The sequence below is a fragment of the Callorhinus ursinus genome, unplaced genomic scaffold (genome assembly GCF_003265705.2).
Source record: "Callorhinus ursinus isolate GAN/ISIS: 27379988/994484 unplaced genomic scaffold, GSC_fseal_2.0 scaffold15, whole genome shotgun sequence".
Lineage (NCBI taxonomy): Eukaryota > Metazoa > Chordata > Mammalia > Carnivora > Otariidae > Callorhinus > Callorhinus ursinus.
The window spans coordinates 44889493-44910481 of NW_027397077.1; the positions used below are offsets into that span (position 1 = coordinate 44889493).

Sequence of the window (20989 nt, forward strand, 5' to 3'; positions counted from 1 at the left end):
TGCCCTGTGAAGTGTGCCCTGTGAAGTATGCCCTGTGAAGTGTGCCCTGTGAAGTGTGCCCTGTGAAGTGTGCCCTGTGAAGTGTAGTCTTCATGTCACTGGCCAAACGAGATGAGCACTGAGAAGCAGCCATTGGCTCTAGCAGCACAGCAGTGACGGGTGACAAGCTGAGTTCGGAACAGCAGAGGCAACTCTTCAGGAAGCTCTGCTCTACAGTAGACAGAGAAAGGGGTGGTAGCTGGGGGCAGCCATATGGTGGGGAGGGTTATTTTGTTTGGTTGGCTTTGGGTTTTTATTTTAAGGGGGAGATATTGCAGCACATTTATGTGATTATGTGAATGATCCTACAGATTGAATCAGCAGGGTAATGACAGACTCAGTTAAATACCAGTTACTAGATAAGAGTAGCACACCCTCCGTCTCCCTAGGGAAACTCTGTTTCTCTGCGGCCACATTTTATGTCTTGGAAAATTCCGAAGTGTGTCCTCATCTGTCCCACTCTCCACACCCTTCTCAGTAGCTTCCTCTCCCTGATTTCATTGCATGTGACCTGCAGTCACCTAATGAGAACGGCAGCTGGGCTGGGTCATTCCAGACCTAGTCTTCCAAGCTTCCCTCCCACCTGGCAGGGCCACTGAGGTGTGGGCCTGGAGCCAATGGCCTGAGTGGGAATCCCAGCTCCTCCGGACCTGAGTTGTGCGGCTTGAACAGGTTGCTCGGGCTCTCTATGCTTCCATTCCCTCATCTGCAAAACGGGGATAATGGCGGTACCTACCGACCTCCTCGTTGTGAGGAAAATGTTTACAGCACTGAGCGCAGTGCCTGGCACCGACTACGCGCTCTGTGAAAGATTTAGTTGTTGTTAAGGCAGAAGGTTGCACTTGGAGCAGGGCTTCTACGACTCCAGTGGCTGTGGGGCTGTGGGAAGTGTAGGGACCAGTGTGCCAGAGCTAGCCTATGCTAGGAAACTTCTAAATAAGGGCTATCCCCTCCATCTCATTTTGCTTGTTGAAGCCCTTAAATAATTTAGTGGGAGGTTGGGGGGAAGCGACATCTCATAGTGGGAAGATGTAGATATTGTCGAGTTCAACCTCCAACTCTATTCAAAATTCCAGCCATTGGGGATGCCTGGGTGGCTCAGTCAGTTAAGCGTCTGCCTTCGGCTTAGGTCATGATCCCGGCGTCCTGGGATCAAGCCCCATGTCGGGCTCCTTGCTCAGCAGGGAGCCTGCTTCTCCCTCTGCCTGCCACTCCTCCTGCTTGTGCTCACTCACTCTCTCTCCTTCTGATAAATAAATAAAATCTTTAAAAAAAAAATTCCAGCCATTGCAGTCCTTACCTCCTTACATACCTCCTCTGCCATGAAGCTCATTACCTCCACAAGACAGCCCATTCCATTCTTGGTCAGCAATCCCTGTGAGAAAGTTTTCCCTCACAGTGAGCTAAAACTGCCTCCTTATGATTCTCCAAGTCTCACCTTTGCTTCCCCCTCATCCTGATCAAGCACCACTCTCTGGGGCCATATAAAAGCTACTTGCCTCCACCCTATACCGTGGCCCTATACCGTTGTGTCTTTTCTTCTTCAGGCTGTGGCCCAAGCCTCTGGAAACCTCACATGGTTTCACGCTTAAACAAGAATACCCACCCATGGGGTTTTAACATTGCCGGCTGCCAAACCATATCTCCATTCTCAGTTTGCATTAGAGGAGCTTGAGTGCAAGACTTAATCAGTCAGAGTTACTGGCTCAGAAAACACAAAAGTTCAGGGTTCGCCCTGGCTTCAGGCAGAGTCTGATCCAGGACTCAAATAATGTTATCAAGGACCTCGTTTCTATTGTCTTCTTTAGGCTCTGTCTGTAGCCCCCAGCATCTCTAAGCGGTCTCCTGGGAGTCACCAATGACTGTCACAGCTCCCCACCTCATCTTCACACCTCGCCACGCAGGGAACAAGCGCGTCGGTGCGTCTCATTGGCTACCTGTGCAGGCCTCAGTGAATCACGGTGGCCAGGGGCGGGATCATGCTAATTAGTGTGGGGAGGGGCCATGTGTCCCGCCCTCCTCTGAGCAGATGCGCTGCTTTTCATAGGGGTAGGTGAGCCGGTGAAGTACCTGGGTGGCAGTTGGGGGCGCTGTTACCCATGGGGAGGGGAGGTGCTGGGTGGCCGCAGGTGGCCGATGCCCCCGCCGAGTGCACTCCTGCAGATCCCCTCTTGCTCGGCTCAGCAGTCTTTGGGACACTGAATCCACCGGACCAACCCGTGCTAGGACCCTCTGCAGTGCCTCGTCCCCGTGTCTCCCAATCCCTCTGGAACAGCAACTTGGTTTCCCGGACGTGCATGCGGCCAACACCAATCCTGGCCAAGCTGGCTCCTCCGAATACTCACAGAGGCCCGATCAAGAGAACCCAAGCAGAGACGGGAGGACCTCCGAGGTCATTGGCTCCAGTGGCCCACCTGCAAAATGGGGGCCAAGTCCCACTCTCAGTTCCTCATTGGCAAGGCTGGGGTTGGAACCAAGGATCCTGTTTCATCCACCGTGTTGTACGGCTTCTACCTTCACAGTAGTCTGTGTGGGCGAAGACTGGCCGGTGACTCCAAATAGCGACTCCTGAACTGAGCGGAAGGGTCCTTGTTTTCCAGTAATATCTGGTCCTGGGAAATCCACTGAAATGAGTCTGCATAAAATAGGACCAAAGAGAGTAACATGTGTCAGATTTGATAGAGGCTTTAACTTGAAAAATAAAACCAAACTGTATGAAAGTGAGTTTATTGTACTATTTCATTAATAAATCCAGGTCATGTTTTCAACTACTCATTCTTTTTTCTTTTTAATTGTAAAATTTATACATAACATAAAAGTTACCATTTTAGCTATTTTTTTAGTGTGCGGTTCAGGGGCACTAAGCACATTCACACTGTTGTGCGACCAGCCCCACCATCCATCCACAGAAACTTTTCATCTTCCCAAACGGAAACCTCGTCCCCAGTAAACACTAACTCCCCACTCCCGCCTCCCCCAGCCCCTGGCGGCCACCGTCCTACTGTCTCCGGGAATTTGACTGCTCTAGAGACCTCGTACAGCGTTTGTCCTTTTGTGACTGGTTTATGTCACTGAGCATAATGTTCTCAAGTTTCATCCATGTTGTAGCGTGTGTCAGAATTTTCTCCCTTTTTAAGACTGGATAATATTCCATTGTGTGTGGAGACCACACCCTCTCCATTCATCCATCAGTGGACACTTGGGTTGCTTGCGCCTTTTGGCTCTTGTGAATAATGCTGCTTCGAACACGGGTGTAAACATCTGCTTGAGTCTCTGCTTTCAAATCTTTTGGGTATATACCCAGAGGCATTTTGCCAGATCACATGGTAATTTTCATTTTCATTTTTCACTCATTTTTTAAAGTAATCTTCGTGACTGCAGCACAGCGCACTTATTCTTAGACATAGACTGTTTCTGGGTTGATCATATTCCTTTTGGAATAATTTTTTTCCAGCAAAACTGCATGAAAATACAATGGTGCATCCTTAACTTCATGTTTTCTTATTTTTTGCAGCTTAATCATGAGGAGGGTCCCTTTTGCAAAAATATTTGAGACTTTTGTTAGTTTCTCTAAGGGCTTTTCCCAGTCCTCCAAGTCCTCTTTTGGTGCTCCTGGCCCTTCGTAATCCTGTTGGTTTTGTCTTATTCAGGTGGAGACTGGTCCAGCTCCACCACATCCCCACAGTCAGTGGTTCTGCTCGAATCCCATGGTTCTCCACTATTCCCTTCGCTGATATCCCAAAGCCTCTCCTTTTCCAGGATGTGCAGTTGTATTTTACAGACCCTTTGCACCGGGTTGTTATGTCTGATAGTCAGAGAGAGAGGAGGAATGACAGTTCCTGAAGAGAGGAGAGACAGATGTTGGTGTACAATGAGGGAGAAGGGAAGGACCGGTTTTAACAAGCAGTAGTTCATTAGTGAATATCTTCGTGTTATGATAGATTCGTGCTCATGTTTTCCTTGACCTTGTAACTGCGGTGACATGGAAAATGAATATTCAAAAAGTGAGGACCTTAGATTATCAAGAAAATTGATTGATGAGGCTGAAGTAGGTCCTCCAAAGCCCAAAGAGGAGAGATACTTTCGATTTTAATGCAGTTAAAAGTAACTGAAACAATTAAGACTTTTTTAAAAAAAAGCTCACCCATAATAAGAAGCCCAGAGGTGGGTAACTCCAAGACTAGTTAACTCAGCAGCTGAAAGATGTCAGGGCTCTTGTTTAACTACTCTACAATTCTCTCAGGCATTTCCTCTTGGTCACAAGATGGCTGCCATAGCTGCAAACATCATATCCACATGCTAATGTCCAAAGCCAGGAAGGAAGGACATTTCCTTTCCCAATCTTCTCTTTATAAGGGATACAAATCCATTCCAGAGCTCCTCAGATTTTGCCTTTAGTCTCATCGCCTAAAATTGGGTTACAGCCGGTGCCTTCGCTACAAGAGGTGCTGAGAGAGTGAGTGTCTGTCATGGAAGCTTGGCTTTAACATTCTGGCCGCTGGGTAGGGAGTCAGTAGGGTCAACCGCAGAGACAATCCAGGGTCTTCTTCGGGCACATCCTACACAGCTTACCTGTGCAGAGTAAGCCGTGGAAGAGAGTGGGCCCACATCCCACACTCTCCTGCAGGAAGCCGGCCGAGCCCCCTCCTCCCTCTCAACACCCGTGTCTTCTCCCCTGCCCACAGGTCAGAGGGCACCCAGCCCCCAATCTCGTCACAAGCCAGCCCAGAGCCAGAAGCCAAGAGTGGTGACCCTGCGGACAGTGGGACCAGAAGCCCAGACAGCCCTCCAGAGGGCGCCTGGCAGTCAGACAGCGGTTCCAGGAGCGGACCCCTGGACGAAGGTTTGTCCCTGCCACACTCAGGCTGCTGCCAGGCTCACGATTGGCCGGCTGTGCCAGGCCCCATTCCCCCAGCTGTCCACACCGATGCTGCCATCCAGCCTCCAAACAGAACCCCACTCCCGCTGTGTGCTGAGGCGGGCCTTCCCGAGTAACAAGGGCTCCGTCCTTAGGCCAGGGAGTACAGACACCTGGTGGGAGAAGGCGGTTCCCAGGGATAGGTTCCAGCTCAGTGTGGGTCCCACGCAGGGAAGGGTTGGGTGCCCACGGAACTGAGGTGGAGTGCCCCATCATCAGAGGTGTGTAAGCAGGGACTGGATGGACACCCCTCAAGAAGACCTCAAAGAGGCCCATCGGCTCAAGAATCGGGGCCTGGTGGGTGTGGAACTGTCATGTGGAAAGAGGAGCAACGCTGGCTGAGGGGTGCCCAGTGCTCCCCAGGCTCAGTCATGGGCAGGTGTGGGGGCTGCTGGGCACCATCCTTCCCGTTCCTTTTCAGAGCTCCTCGCCTGCCCCTGCCTGGGGCACCAGGACAGTATTAATGACCGTGATGACAATGATGCCACACACATACATGTACATACACACACGTGTACACACACAGCGTCAGGAAACTGCCAGGGTGAAAAACAAATGGTCAATACTGGGAATGCAATTCACACAACCAAAAAGTCAGGGACCAGTCCCCTCACCCCTGGTTCTGTTTGGTCTGGGACAGTTTCTACTGAACAAAACAGAAGGGCCCTGAGCCCACCCAGCTGGGACAGTCAGGCTGGAGAGATGGGTGTCCCAAGTCAGGAGACCTGAGTCAGTGGTTCCCAAACCTACCAGGTGGTCAGGATCACCCAGGAGCCTTTTAGAAATGCAGAGGCCCAGGCCCACCCCAGCTCTGCTGCTTATGATTCTCCTCTCCCTCTGCAGGGGAGGAAGACACAGCTTTGTTGCTCAGAACACTATCTGTCCGTGAGGATCAGGCCATTGTCACTGTCAGACTGGCTCGAATTAATGAAAAAGTCCACGTAGGCTTCAGGCACAGCCAGGGTGTCATGGAACTTCATCTCTTGCTGCCTTGTGCAGAAGGTGCTCCCCTCAGACTGACCAGACAGCCCCCACGAGCTGCAGACCCACACCCTCCAACTCCCAGGCCAGAGGAATGGCGGCTCTTCTCTTCCCTGGAAGTTTGACTCCGATTTTGGCCTGGCTTTCTTTGGCTCACGCTGGGTCCCCCGCCGTGGCTGAACTCGTCATGTGGCCAGGCTGTGTGCACTCTGCCTGGCCAGGCTGGACTCGCGTGTGCCCTGGGCTGGGGTGGAGCGGGGAGGAGAGGGAGGGCTTCCTCTGAAGAGATGGTAAGGGGCTGCCCCCCCACACACACCCCCCCGAGACGGAGGCCGACGCTGGGCGGCCAGCCCCCAGGGATTTCCAATGCGCGACCAGACCAGAGTACCCCAACCAGACATGGCCACGTTGGGGAACACACAGAGTCACACGCGTGACAACCCTTCCCTTGCAGGAGAGGCGTGCAGCTCCCTGAGAGCTGAAAATCTGTTCAACCTGGTGCCCATGCCCTGCAGAGCCCCGACCCCTGCCCTGTGGCTCCCCTGGCTGGGACTGTCATATCCTAAAATGGAAATAATATGACCCTCTGAGAGCACAGACAGGCCCTGGCTAGTTGTGTAGTCTTGGAAAGCAGAGAAGAGAAAGGGCTTTTTGCTCCCAGGGGCCCAGGGAGGGGCTCCAGTTGGCCAGTCTGGGCCAGGCACTGGGGAGAGGACCCAGCAGCCTCGGTGGCCTCACCTTGCAGGGACGGGGAATGTGGGAGAGCAGCTATCTGGAAAAAGGGGTGATGGTGCCAGAGCCTGTCCCTTCTGCGGGGCCCACCGCATGGCCCCCTGGGGAGGGCTGCCTGGTTCCCTCCCTTTGGCCCTGGTGCCGGCATCCCGTGCTTCTCCAGCAGTGGACGGGCAGCTGTTCCGCTCAGTGGAGGGCCAGGCCGCCTCCGATGAAGAAGAGGAGGGTGAGGAGAAGTGGCAGGAAGAGCAGAGGTCACTGGCAGAGGTCAAGACGTTGCTGGCAAGCCTCTCCAGCTGCAGAAGTGGGTATGTGCGCTGGGGGGGGGGGGGGGCGCGGGGCTGGGATCAGTGCTGGAGGCCCAGAGCCCCTTCCCAGAGCTTGGCCTTGGGGACCTGATTCAAATCCAGGCTGGGTCACCCCCAGCTCCCTGGACACTCTGGCCCCTAGCCCACGGGAGGGAAGTGAGAAGATAGCCCCCCAGCATGTGCAGGGATAAAATGAGGTGACTGACAAAGTCACCCTTAGTGGGGAGCTTTAATTCCCATCGGTTTCCTCCCACTCCCCGGGCCGCTATGCCAAGACATGGCCCAAAGCTCTAGTGTTACTCCAGGACGTATCAGACCCTTCCTTGCCCCATTGCTCCTGCGAGAAACAGCGCTTACAGGGCCCCCTCCAGCTGACACCCTGGCTTATTTAATCCTCACGACCACCCTGGAGGGAAGAAAGACCCAGATGCCTGGGGCACCTCAGACAAGTCGCCTGACTTCTCTGACCCTCAGCCTTCCCGTCTCTAAGATGGGCCAGTAACACTTGTCTAGCAGAGGTTTTCTGAAGACTTGCTGACGAGGCTATAAGATGCCTAACAGGTGCCTGATCCCCGTAGGTTCACCATCGGGGGGTGGCATTGACTTTCCTTATATTGTACAGTGCTGTCGATTTTCCCGGGTTATTGTTATCACCGATCCTTAAGTCAACAAGCATTTAATAAGCACCTACTATGTGCCTGGAGGCACTGAGAGAACAGCAGTAAGCAAGACAGCACCCCCACCTCCTGGAGCTCCTATTCTAGTGAGTGGTGACAAGTGTGAGGAAGAAAGGTGAAGCAGGGGAAGGGGACAGGGGGGTGAAGGGAGATGCTGGGAAGGCCACTCTAAGAAGGTGCCATGTGAGCAAAGACCTGAAGGACACGAGGGAAGTGCATTCCAGGAAGAGGGAACAGCAAGTGCAAAGGCCCTGAGGCATGTTGGAGGGGCAGTGAGGGGGCTACTGGGGCTGGAGCACAGTGAGTGAAGAGGAATGGGAGGGAGGTCAGAGAGATCGCAGGGGCAGATTGCTAGAGGCCTTTGGCTTTTCCTTGGAGTAAGACAGGGAGCCATGGGAGGGTACTGAGCAGGGGGTGCCATGGCCTGGCTTAACTTTCAGGAGACAGACTCAGTGGCAACACCCACGTTGTGAGGCTGAAGCAGACTCTGCAGAGCCGCTCCACAGTGCTGGTGCTCTCCTTTGCTGCAGGTGTGATGACCAGACAGCCAAGACGCTCATGACTTACTTCAGCCACTTTGGCAGTGGTGACCATGCCTGCACCCTGGGACAGCTGGAGGCCCACATCGCCATGCTGGTGGAGCAGCTGGGGACCCACGGCTGCCGTAGGAAGGCCCTGGGAACACCTGGGGAGGAGGTCAGCTGAGCCCCAGAGGTCGAGGTCTGGACCAATGCTAGAGTCTCTCTCATAGCTGGAAGAACCCTCGAGGCATGTCAGCCAAGTCCTGGGCCCTTGTTCACAGATGAGCAAACCAAGACTCAGAGAGGAGATGCGACTTGCTTTGATTTAGATTTAATGAAGAATATTTGGGTTGCAAGTTAACGGAATTATAAACAGGTATTTATTAGAATATGGAGCCGGCAAGAACAGCTTCAGAAGAACAGCCAAGGAGATGAGCTTCAGGAACAGCTGGATCCAGTGGCTCAGATGAGATTGTCTCCACCTACCTGTATCTGCTCTGGGTTTCTCGGGTGCTGGCCTCATTCCCCCTACTTCAGAAGGGCTTCCTCCATGTGGTGATGAAAGGAAAGGCAAGACCACAGACAGCTCTAGGCTCCCATTGCCCCACCTAAGAAAGCCCAGGGGGATAAGAGCCCAATATATTACATCCAGTTGGAAGAACTCCCAACTGGCCCAGCCTCGGTCCTGTGCCTGTCCCTGAGCCAATCCCTGTGGTAGGCAGGCAGAGTTTAGGGATTAGCAACTCCATCAAAGTCAGACAAGGGGGAGGAAGGACACTTCTCCCCAGGAAGGTTACTGAGGGTAACGGGAGGGAGCTGGAAGGCAGCACCAATAGCGGGGTGTCCCCGTTTCAATAAGACCACTTAGCATGTTTTTCTCATCTCTCGACTCCATTGCACAATAATCAAATGCGGAGTGCTATTGAGAGTTACCATTTCAATAAGCCCTAGCCCACTGCGCTTTTGAAAACTATGGTTTTGATCTAAGATAGTTTTCTATTTATACACCTGAAATTCTAAATCCATACTGTTTTTGACATATCTGTGGTCTGATGTGGTTCCAAAGGGCATGGCCATCACCCCTTTTCTAAGTGAATTCCAAGGAAGTGGGGGGTTAGAGGAGTTACTGAGGCACGTGAGTGGTGTCCCCAAGCCCCCCTTCCAGTCCCATCTGCAGTGGGCACTGGCACCATGCCTTCTCTGTCCTGCCCAAGGCCCAGAGTGTCCACCTTCAGCTGCTCCTCTTTCCCTCCATTGATGCCAAGAATAGGGACTGCCTTACTCCCAGCATCCCTGCTTTAGAAGGCAAGTAGCCATGTGATGCTTTGTGACTGCCTGGCATCTGCCCCGTGGTGGGTATCCTGGTAGGACTCATGGTCTCAGTGCTCCCCTGGCCAAGGGTGGGTCATGACTCACGCTGGCCCAATTGGGCCCCCTCCTGGGGCTCTCCATCTTGAGGGAAGTGGGAGAGTGTCTGCAGAGTGTCCTCAGCTCTGACCCCTGGACAGGTGGCTTGAGACTGTCCTACCATCTCAATCCCCATTGCTGCCCCATCCCTGAGTTTCTCCAGCTGCCATTCTGTTCTGGGAATGACCCAGAGCCTGCCAGTGAATTCTCTGTTTAACTAGCCAGATAGGTTTCTCTTGCTTGCAACCCCCCAAAAAATGTATTAAAAAGAAAAGAAAGCAGATGGATGGAGAAGGGAAAATGGGAGTCCTCAACTAGAAAACAAAATATGCATATTCGTACATTAACGCAATTCGCTGTGTGACCTTAGGCCACACATGCAGCCTCTCTGGGCCTTGGTGCCAGCACTGGAAGATGGGGGACTTTACCTGCCCAGTCACCTGGCAGGCCGGGGGGTGGGGGTGTCAGATGAGATGACCTCTGTGAAAGGGTCAAGGCAAGTCATGGGCCCTGCCTGGAGATGGCGCAGTGAGTGCTGGGCAGAGGGCAGCAGGGTGGCTGCTGAGTCCCCATTGGTCCCCGCAGGCAGAGCTACAGCAGAAGGTGGAAGAGAATGAGCACCTGAGGCTGGAGCTGCAGATGGTGGAGACAGAGAGGGTGCGGCTGTCCCTGCTGGAGGAGAAGCTGGTAGACGTGCTGCAGCTCCTGCAGAGGCTCCGGGACCTGGTAGGCTCATGGGCACTGGCACACCCAGGCAAGGGGAGGGGCTCTCAGGAGGGAGCACTGGCCTGCGTCAGGCACCTGGCTCGGAGCTCTCCTCACATTAGGCAGGTGTCAACTCCACTTTCTAGATGCAGAAAAGGAGGCTCAGGGGAAGTTAATTAAAAAGAAGGAAAGCCTTCTCTGTCCTGCCCAAGGTGCTATTATTCATTTTATAAAGCTGATATAACTTTGATTTCAAAACCAGAGAAGGATAAATATAAGAAAGGAAAATTATAAGCTAATGTCACATTGAAACATGGATACAAAATATTAAATAAGATATTAGCAAACCAAATCCAGCAGTGTTTAAAGAAATGCAACACGACCAACTTGGATTCAATCCCAGTAATCCGAAGATAATTCAAGATAAAAAAAAAAATCTATTAACATCATATGCCACATTGCAGATTAAAGGACAAAAACCATATATTTATCTCAATAGATATAAAAAAGTCAGTCAGCCTCCTTTTATCATAAAACCCTTCAGCAAATTAAGAACAGTAAGGACCTTCCTTTACCAGGTAAGGAGTCTCAGCCAACTACCTCTCACAAACCTCACACTTACTGGTGAAATGTTAGAAGGAATGCTTCTAAAGTGAGAATCAAGACAAGCATGCATGTCATCAGTGTTTGTATGCCAACTAGAGGTTCTAGCCAATGCAGTAAGACAAGAAAAAGAAAGAAAAGGATTAGACAGGAAGACACAAAGCTATCAGTGATTATATATCATCTATATAGAATACCCAAGAGAATCCAGAGGCAAATTATTGTAACTTCTTGGCAAGGTAAATAATAAAATAGCAGAACACAGAAGTGAATTGTGTTCCTAAATAACATCAGCAAACCATTAAAAGAATATTTTTTTGAGCAACCATTAACTTAGGATTACAGCTCCTATAAGGTGGAAGTAGGATTTGAACCCAGGTTGCCTGGGTTTTAAGTGGGCTCTTGCCTATGCACCAGACTGCCTAGGACACAGAACTACAAAGGCCAAAGCCAGGGCAGCACAGCCTGAGAGAATGGCAGAGTGGCAGCCAGTGCCAGCAGATAGCAAAGGTGGTGGTTACCACCACAATTCCAGGCCATGCAACCTGGGGGTAAAAGCTGGTTCTTCCACCTCCTGGCTGGGTGGCTTTAGGCAAATTTCTCATTCTTTCTCAGCACTGCTTTTCTTCGCTGGTTAAACTGAGCCTAATAATATCAGTTGTTGCAAAGATTAAATGAGCTAATGCATAAAAATGCTCTTATTCATGTTTATTTCCCAAGTGCCAACTTCTACTTTGGCACATAAATGGTAATCCATAAATATGTGATCTTTGGTGGAAAGGATGCTGCACCCCACACTATCCACCCACCAAAAGTCTTTGGGAAGACCACCAAGCAGTGCGGCCAGGCTAAGAGTAGGGGCCCAGGAAGGGATGGGAGGTAATAACTCTATGTGCCCCCAGAGAGCCTTACAGAAGAAGCCTTTAGGGGCCACCAAGTCCCACCTGCTGAACGGGGACATGGCGGCCACAGTACAGTCCAGCCCTGTCTCCCATTTCTTTTTAAGAACATATCGAAAAGAGCCCTGGGGAAGATTTTGCTGAACACACTGGATGCTTGCAAGGACCCCACACACGGTAGGAGAACTCCTCCATCTTTCAGAGCCTGGAAAGCATCTGGAGAGCAGCCTGCCCAGCACTCTCTGTCCTGAGTGCCTTGATTGCAAAATGCCACTGTCATGACTGCCCTGACCACCCGCAAAGTGCAGTCAGGAACAGGCTTCAGAAAGTTAAAAATGCTATTCAATGTCCCAGGGAGAAGAGCTAAGCAGAAGCCGGTGTGGTCAAACCCCCAAGGGAGGTAGGCAAGGTTCTCTGCTGTCAGTTCAGACACTGGGCTGAGTGTGGGCCAGGCTCTGTGGAGGTGCCTCTTGTGGTTTTAACCCCCTGAGTCATGACAACAGCCCACTGGAGAAGGCTCTGTGATTGTACCCATTCCACAGATGGAGAGACTGAAGCAGAGAAAGGCCAAGTGCCAGCTGTAACCAGAGCCTTGGGTCTCTCCCTTAAGCACTAAGTTACATGGCCCCCATTGTTCAGACAAAGTTGAGGGCAGTAGGATTTCATCAGTGCCAGATTGTGGCTGGTGAAATCAAGAGGAGCCAGACCAAGCTTTCTCCTCAAAGGGCCTCACAGGCTAATGGGGCAACCAACTGGTGATGAGCCTTTGCTCTCTGGCCTCACAGGGCATTGCTGGGCAAGGCTCAGGTAGGTCGAGTGCCCTGAATGGTCCCTGGAATTGAGAGGGAGGTCAGAAACCTTCTCTGGTGTCCTCAATGAGAGAGAGAGACAAGAGGGGGAGGTAGCTGGGCAGGACTGGGGAGGGCCCCAGAAAGGAGGCAGAGTGGCTATGTGGGCCACAGTGAGCAAACTGAACTGCCCTCACTGTCCATTCTTTCCTTCCAGAGGGGATATCTGGACCCTCGGCCATCCTGGATGCCCTGCACCAAGCTTTGGCTGGCTGTGAACTCCTGCGGAGAGAGCTCTCTGCACCAGCCTCCACAGCTCCTGCACTCACCAACCCCCTCCTCATCCCCTGCTGAGGTCACTGGCCCAGGCTATGGGCACCTTGGTCAGCCTGACCTCCATCAGACCAGCCTCCAGAGTAGCCTGACCACCACCAGACCAGGTTCCATAACCAACCTGACCACCATCGGATGAGTTTCCATGGCTAGCGCAACCACCATCACATCCTTAGAACCCTGGAGACCCTGACTCCTCCTGAGACTGGGCTCAATCCCAGAGCCTCCCACAACAGAGCCTGGCAAACATCCTTTCCTTGACTTCCTCCCAGCAGCCCCTGCATTCCTGCTGCCACAGTTCACATTCAACCCCCGGGCTGCTGGATCAGCCCGTACCTGCTGTTGCCTCCCCTGCCCACTTTCTCACACAGCCCAGCCCAGAATCCCTTCCGTGGTCTTCTGGGGTCTTTTCCCCTCCCAGCACTGTCCCCTTCCTCTCACTGCTGTACCCAACCTCCAGGCCACACCTGGCCCACTGGGGAATTCCCACACCCCCAGAAGTGTTGAAGACCAGGCATGGCTGGGGGAACACAAGGCGGGGGTGATTACTGCAAACTTCTGGATGGAAGCTGCCCTTGAACTAGCTCCAGAAGAGTGGTAGAATTTAGAGAGAGAGAGGAGGGAAGGGCATTTAATGTGAGGAAACAGCAAGAGCAAAGTGTGGTGCCAGAAAGAGCCCCCATTAGTACAGTACCTGGGACACCTCTTTCCCAAGCATAAAGTGGGTACTGGATTTCATGGGGTCACAGGAAGGAGTAAGATAAGCTGCCTGGTCTCACCTACCTTAACATCTCGTAGGAGAGAAAGATACACTGGCAAATAGTGTGACATGGGTGAAATCAGGGCCAAATCAAGGTAAAATATTTGCAAGAGTCCAGCCAAGAGGAGTTCATCTGAGCCAAGGAGGATGGATGCACCACAGAGGGGAACTGAAGGGATGAGGGCAGGTGCCTGGAGGGACAGTAGCAGGTCATGGAGGGACTCGATGGCAGACGAGGATCTGGGACTTGCTCCCACAGGCAATTGGGAAAGAGGCAGCTGCAGGACTGTAGGAGGAAGGGGGCACTAGGAGCCTGGAACCAGAGCTAGGGGACACAGAAGGGGATCATGGGGTACCCAGTGGGGAGTCTGGGAGCAGTGGGCACTCCAGGGCAGGGCAGCAGGGACTGGGGACAGACAATGCCTGACTGGCATTCCTGACTTGTCTGGCCTCAAACACTCAGCAGCTTGGATGGGGGCAGGAGGCATCAGGGAGCCACTGCATGCTCCTGAATAGAGTGACACAGGCCCCTACCCAGTCTCCCTATGGTTCCTCTGGGAATGGAATGAAAGAGACCAAGGCCAGTGGCCATTCCAGAGGGGCCACGCTACCCTTGGTCCTGTCAGATGGGCCAGACTTTTTTGAGAAGGTCCCCAGGACTCCTCATGGGCCAGTGGACAGGGCTGGGCACTGAGGAGGCTGGTCTGAGCAGAGAGGGCTGCCCCAGCTTGCTCCTCTCAGCTCAGCCTGAGCCCACCAGGCCCTCCTCCTCTGGCTGTGCTGCTAATGACTGCATGACCCAGGTGAGGCCCACCTGTGTCCCTGCCCAGTAAGAAGGGTCAGCTGTTCCATATCCTGACCATGGTGTCAGTCACGGGAATCTACACATGTGTTAAGATTCATAGAGGGGCGCCTGGGTGGCTCAGTCGGTTAAACGACTGCCTTTGGCTCAGGTTGTGATCCCAGGGTCCTGGGATCGAGCCCTGCATCAGGACTCCCTGCTCAGTGGGGAGTCTGCTTTCCCCTCTCCCTCTATGCTCTCTCTCTCTCTCTCTCTCACTAGCGCTCAAATAAGTTTAAAAAAAAATAAGATTCATAGACCTATGGGGCACCTGGGTGGCTCAGCTGGTTGAGCATCCGACTCTTGAATTCGGCTCGGGTCATGATTTCAGGGTCGTGGGATGGAGCCCCACACAGGGCTCCACACTCAGCGGGGAGTCTGCTTGAGATTCTCTCTCCCTCTGCCCCTCTCCACCTGCTCTCTCTCTCTCTCTTTCTCACTCAAAAAAATAAATTTTTTTAAAATTTTTAATGAAAATAGAAAAAGATTCATAAACCTGGAAACTCCCCTCAAAAAAAGCCAACTTCACTGTATGTTAATAAAAAATAAGAGGGACCAGAAGAGATATTCCTGGAGTTCCTCCAGCTCTAGGCACCTGGAATCTTCAGACAGGTAAAGAGGGCTCCGGTAGGTTACAACTACACTAAGCTTCATCCTCAAGATTTCCCTAACTAAAATCTTTTCTTAGCAACTGTCCAACCATCAGTGGTTCATCACCATACTTGTAGGCCCCTCATCTCATTGGAAGCAAGTTGAGGTAGATTAGGATATGGGAATACCCAGCATCACACAGCAAATCAGCATCCAAGCCTGGAGAGGGGCCTGTTTTCTGCCCACATCTCTTGCAGTTTTCTACCACAGCCAGCTGTCTCTGGCTAGGGAGCTCTGGGCTCGCTAAGGGTTTGGGGTCTGGACTAGTTATGGTACAGGTTAAACTGCCTTGATAAAGAGACCCCAAAATACTCTGGGTCAAATAACTTAATGTCCCTGCTGTAAGAGTCCAGAGGTGAGTGGTCCCGGTTGGCAGAGCAGCTCTGCTCTATGTGGTCACCCAGGGATCCAGGGATCCATTCCACTCTGTTGCTTCGGCATTCCCTGGAGTCATATCCTCCCTTGCACAGTGGAAGCCAATTCATCAGCACTGCATCTGCCTTCCAACCCACAGGAAGGAGGAGAGGGAAAGGGAAGGAAAGGCACTCTGGCTCACAAGGCTTCTACTCACAACCCACTGGCCATGCCTAGCTGCAAGGGAGGCTGGGAGATGTAGTCTGTGGCTGAGCGACAATGTGCCCAGTTTCTTTCTTTTTTTTTTTTTTTAAGATTTTACTTATTTGCGAGAAAGAGAATGAGAGACAGAGAGCAGGAGAGGGAGGAGGGTCAGAGGGAGAAGCAGACTCCCTGCTGAGCAGGGAGCCCGATGTGGGACTTGATCCCAAACTCCAGGATCATGACCTGAGCCGAAGGCAGTCGCTTAACCAACTGAGCCACCCAGGTGCCCAATGTGCCCAGTTCCCAGTCCAGCGTGTAAGGAGCTTGGAAGTCACCAGTGCATCCAATGACAAGTAAAAAGGTGAACAAGCTGAAAATTCAACAACTCCTCTTAGATCCACGAGAGAAGTGAGGCTGCAGGACAAACGGCCCTCCCTGAAATTGGAAAGACAGACTGGTGAATGCGAGAATCACAACTTGCCAAAGAAGAACCCACCTTCTCAGGAAACAGTACCAGAATAGGACAAGCTGAACTGTAATCAACAAATTGGTGGAGGCTCAGTGTGGACAAGTATATAGAGTTAAAAACCCTAGGGGGACCCAGTCATGGGGGGGTGGGGTCCCACACCTTTGTGAGTTTTACCTTCTAAAGCTCTACAAGGTCCTCACAGTGAAAAGCAGAGGGAAAAAACCCTCATGCTCCTCACAGTGGGAAGGGAAGTAATCATTTTGAAATATGCCAGAACATTCTGTTTTCCTTAACAAGGCCTGCCCTTAAGAGAAACTATTTTACCAAAGCCTAACCTATTGGGGTTTTATCAGAGTCTATATTAATTTCAGATAGAGCAGACTTCAGAGCAAGGAAAAATTTTGAGGGACAAAGAGAGGCACTACATGATAAAAGGTCATTTCTTGAGGAAGATATAACAATCCTTAATGTGTATGCACCTGACAACAGTGTCAAAATATATAAGGCAAAAACCAGTAGAACTGTGAGTTGAAATAGATGAATCCACTATTATATTTGGAGACTTCAACTCCCCTCTAACAGAAATAGACAGATCCAGCAGGAAGAAAATCCGTAAGAACATAGGTGAACTCAGCAGTACCATCAACCAAATGGATTGAATTTGCATCTATAGACGACTTCATCTAGCAATTGCAGAACATACATTTTTTTTTCAAGCTCACATGGAATATTCACCAAGATAGACCACATTCTGGGTCATAAAACATACCCTCACAAATTTCAACATATTCTGTATGCTCTCAGACCAAAATAAAATTAAACTAGAAATCAATCAACAGAAATAGGTGGAAAATCCCAGAATATGTGGAAGTTAAACAACACACTCCTAAATAACACATAGGTGAAAGAATAAATCTCAAGGGAGACTTAAAAATACTTTGAACTAAATGAAAATGAAATACAATCTATCAAAATTTGTGGGATGCAGTGGTTAAAGGGAAGTTTATAGCATCAGATGCATATATTGGAAAAGCAGATCTAAAATCAAAAATCTAAGCTTCTACCTTAGGAAACTAGAAAAAGAAGAGCAAATTTAATACAAAGTAAGCAGAAGAAAAGAAATAATTTTTAAAAATTAGAGCAAAAATCAATGAAATTAGAAATAGAAAAACAGTAGAGAAAAACAATGAAACTAAAAAGCTGATTTTTTGAAAAGATCGATAGACTCAATAAGCCTCTCATCAGGCTAATTGAGAAAAAGAGGGAGAAGACACACATTGCTAATAACAGAAATGAATGAGGAGATATCACTATAAATGAACATTATATGGATAATAAATGAATATTATTACTAACTCTAAGCCCTCAAATCTGATAATCTAGATGAAATGGATCAATTCCTTGAATGACACAATCTGCCAAAACTCGCACAAGAAGAAATATGAATAGGCCTGCATCTATTAAAGAAACTATATCAATAATCAATAACCTTCCCAAAGAGAAAGCACCAGGCCCAGATAGGTTCACTGGTTAATTCTATCAAACATTTAAGGAAGAAATTCTTCCAATTTTCTACAATCTCTTCCAGAAGATAGAAGCAGAGGGTATACTCCCTAACTCATTCTGAGGCCAGCATTACCCAAATGCCAAAACTAGACAAAGATATTATAAAAACAGAAAACTATGGCACTATATCTATCATGAACACAGATGCAAAATTAAAAATTAACAAATTGTATCCAACAGTATATAAAAAGAATTACCAAGTGGGATTTATCCCAGGTATGCAAGGCTAGCTCAACATTCAAACATTAACTAATGTAATCCATCACATCCACAGGCTAAAGAAGAAAAATCACATGATTATGTCAATAAATGCAGAAAAAACATTTGACAAAATCCAACACCTATCCATGATAAAACAATCATAATAACCGTCCGCAAACTAGGCATAGGGAACCTCCTCAACTTGATAAAGAACATCTACAGAAAACCTAGAGTCAACATCACACTTAATGGAGAGAAACTAGGTACTTTCCCACTAAGATCAGGAACAAGGCAAGGACGTCCCCTACCCCCATTCCTTTTCATCATCTTGTTGGAAGTCCTAGCCGAGGCAAAAGACAAGAAAAGGAAATACAAAATGCTATGGACTGAATACCTGTATCCCCTCAAAGCTCATATGTTGAAACCCTGATCCCCAGTGGGATGGTATCTGGAGCTGAGGCCTTTCGGGGGGAATTTGGTCATGAGGGTGAAGCTCTCATGATAATTAGTCCCCTTAGACATGAGACTGCTTCCCCTCTCTCTCGGACTCTGCCAGCCGAGGATACAGGACAGTAGTCATCCGCAAACCAGGAAGAGGGCCCCACCAAGATCCCAACCACGCTGGCAAGCTGATCCAGCCTCCAGAACTGTGAGAAATAAATGTATGTTGCTTAAGCCCCCCCAGTCCATGGTGTTTTGTTACAGCAGCCCAAACTGACTAAGTCAAAAGGTACACAGAATGGGAAGGAAGAAATACAACTGTCTTTGTGCACAGATGACATGATCATCTAAGTAGAAATCCAAAAGAATCAACAACAACAACAAAACCTGGAATAAGCAATTATAACAAGATTGAAAGATACAAGGTTACTATACAAAAGTCAATTGCTTTCCTATATACCAGCAATAAACGAGTAGAATTCGACATAAAAAAAACTCCACACCATTTACATTAGCACCCCCCAAAATGAAATGCTTAGATATGAATCTAACAAAATATGTGCAGAATCTATATGAAGAAAATTATAAAACTCTGATAAAAGAAATCAAAGAACTAAATAAATGGAGGCATATCCCATGTTCACGGACAGGAAGACTCAATATTATCAAGATGTCAGTGCTTCCAACTGATCTCTCCATTCAGTGCAGCCCCAATCCAAGTCCCAGCAAGTTATTCTGTGGAAACTGACAAACCAATTCTAAAGTTTATATGGGGAGGCGAAAGACCCAGAGTAGCTAACATATTAAAGAGAACAACAGAGTTGGAGGACTGACATTACCCAACTTCAAGACTTACCATGAAGCTACAGTAATCAAGATGTGTGGTGCTGGCAAATACATTAGTGGAACAGAATCGAGAGCCCAGAAATAGACCCACACAAATACAGTCAACTGATCTCAGACAAAGGAGCAGAAGCAATACAAGACAAAGATAGATTTTTTAATAAATGGTGTTGGGCAAATGGAAAGCCACATGCAAAAAAAAAAAAAGAATTTAGAAACAGACCTTACACCCTTCACAAAAATTAACCCTTCACGAAATTAAAGTGAGTCATAAACCTAAATATAAAATGCAAACCTACAAAACTCCTGAAATATAACACAGGAGAAAATCTAGATGAACTTGAGTAACTTATGACCTTTTAAAATACACGAAAGGCATGATCCATCCAAGAAGTAACGATACCCTGGAATTTGTTAAAATTAAAATTTTCTGCTCTGAGAAAGATGCTGTCAAGAGAATGAGAAGAGAAGCCACAGACGGGGAGAAAATATTTGCCAAGGGCACATCTGATAAAGGACTGTTATCCAGAAGACACAAAGAGCTCTTAAAACTCGATAATAAGAGAGTTAACCTGATTTTTTTCCAATGGGGAAAGGCCTCAAACAGCTCACCAGAGAAGATAACAGAGATGGCAGACACACATATGAAAAGATGCTCCCCATCAGATGGCACTGGGGAAATGCAAATTAACACAAGGAGATGCCGCTCCACATCTATTAGAATGGCCAAAATCAGAAAGGCTGACAGCATCAAATCCTGGTGGGGATGTGGAACAACAGGAATTCTTGCTCTTTGCTGACGGGAATGCCCCTCCGCTGGCTGGGAATACCACACATGGTGCGGCCACTTTGGAAGACAGTGTGGCAGTTTCTTAAAAGCTAAACATACTCTCACCACACAATCCTGCAATCCTTGGTATTTACTCCAAACGAGCTGAAATGTACATCCATACAAAAGCTCACACGTGGATGTTTATGGCAGCTTCATTCATAGTTGCCAAAACTTGGAAGCAGTAAAGACATCCTTCAGTGGGGGAATGGATACATAAACTGTGGCACATCCAGACAACGGAATATTAGCACTAAAAAGAAATGAGCTACCAAGCCACAAAAAGATATGGAGGAAACATCAACGTGTATTACTAAGTGAAAGAAGCCAGTCTGAAAAGACTATGTGAGTCCAGCTATATCACTTTCTGGAAAGGGCAAAACTAGGGAGTAAAAAGATCAGAGGTTGCCAGAGGTTGGGGTGGGGGGGAAGGATGATAGGGTGGAGTGCAGAGGAATTTAGGACAGAGAAACTATCTGTATGAGACCCCAACAATAGGTATATTTGCCAAAACCCATAGAACATACACCCCAACAGTAGGCCTTATTGTAAACTGTGGACTTGGGAAGGTGATGATATGTCCATGTAGGTTCATCAGTTATAATAAATGCACCACCCAGGTTTGGGATGTTGATAGTGGGGGAGACTGTGCATATGAGCGGGGACAGGGAGTATGGGGGAACTCTACACTTTCTGCTCAATTTTGCTGTGAATCTAACTCCTCTTAAAAAAATTAAGTCCATTGAGAAAGAAAAAAAAAGGGAGAATGGACACAGAAGTTCTCTCAGCTGTGTTTGCAGTCAGCCCTGGTGTCGGGTGCTTCCTGGCCCCTCAGCCTTGCTGACTTGCCCCTCAGTAGCCTTCCTTTTGCCCAGTGGGGAGAGGCTGGGACTTCCTCAACTTCAAGACCTTGAACTTG

General features: G+C 49.3%; 1 protein-coding gene across 1 annotated transcript in view; it reads left to right on the top strand.

Annotated features, from left to right (window-relative positions):
- EFCC1 (EF-hand and coiled-coil domain containing 1) overlaps positions 1 to 20445 on the top strand; it is a 47850-nt gene extending 27405 nt beyond the window's left edge. The window contains exons 3-8 of the mRNA XM_025885065.2: positions 4725 to 4882; positions 6837 to 6978; positions 8186 to 8351; positions 10169 to 10309; positions 11898 to 11967; positions 12796 to 20445. Of these exons, the coding sequence (XP_025740850.2) occupies positions 4725 to 4882; positions 6837 to 6978; positions 8186 to 8351; positions 10169 to 10309; positions 11898 to 11967; positions 12796 to 12932 (814 nt within the window). The 3' untranslated portion in view covers positions 12933 to 20445. The remainder of the gene's footprint in view (positions 1 to 4724; positions 4883 to 6836; positions 6979 to 8185; positions 8352 to 10168; positions 10310 to 11897; positions 11968 to 12795) is intronic.
- Positions 20446 to 20989: the final 544 nt, after the last annotated feature.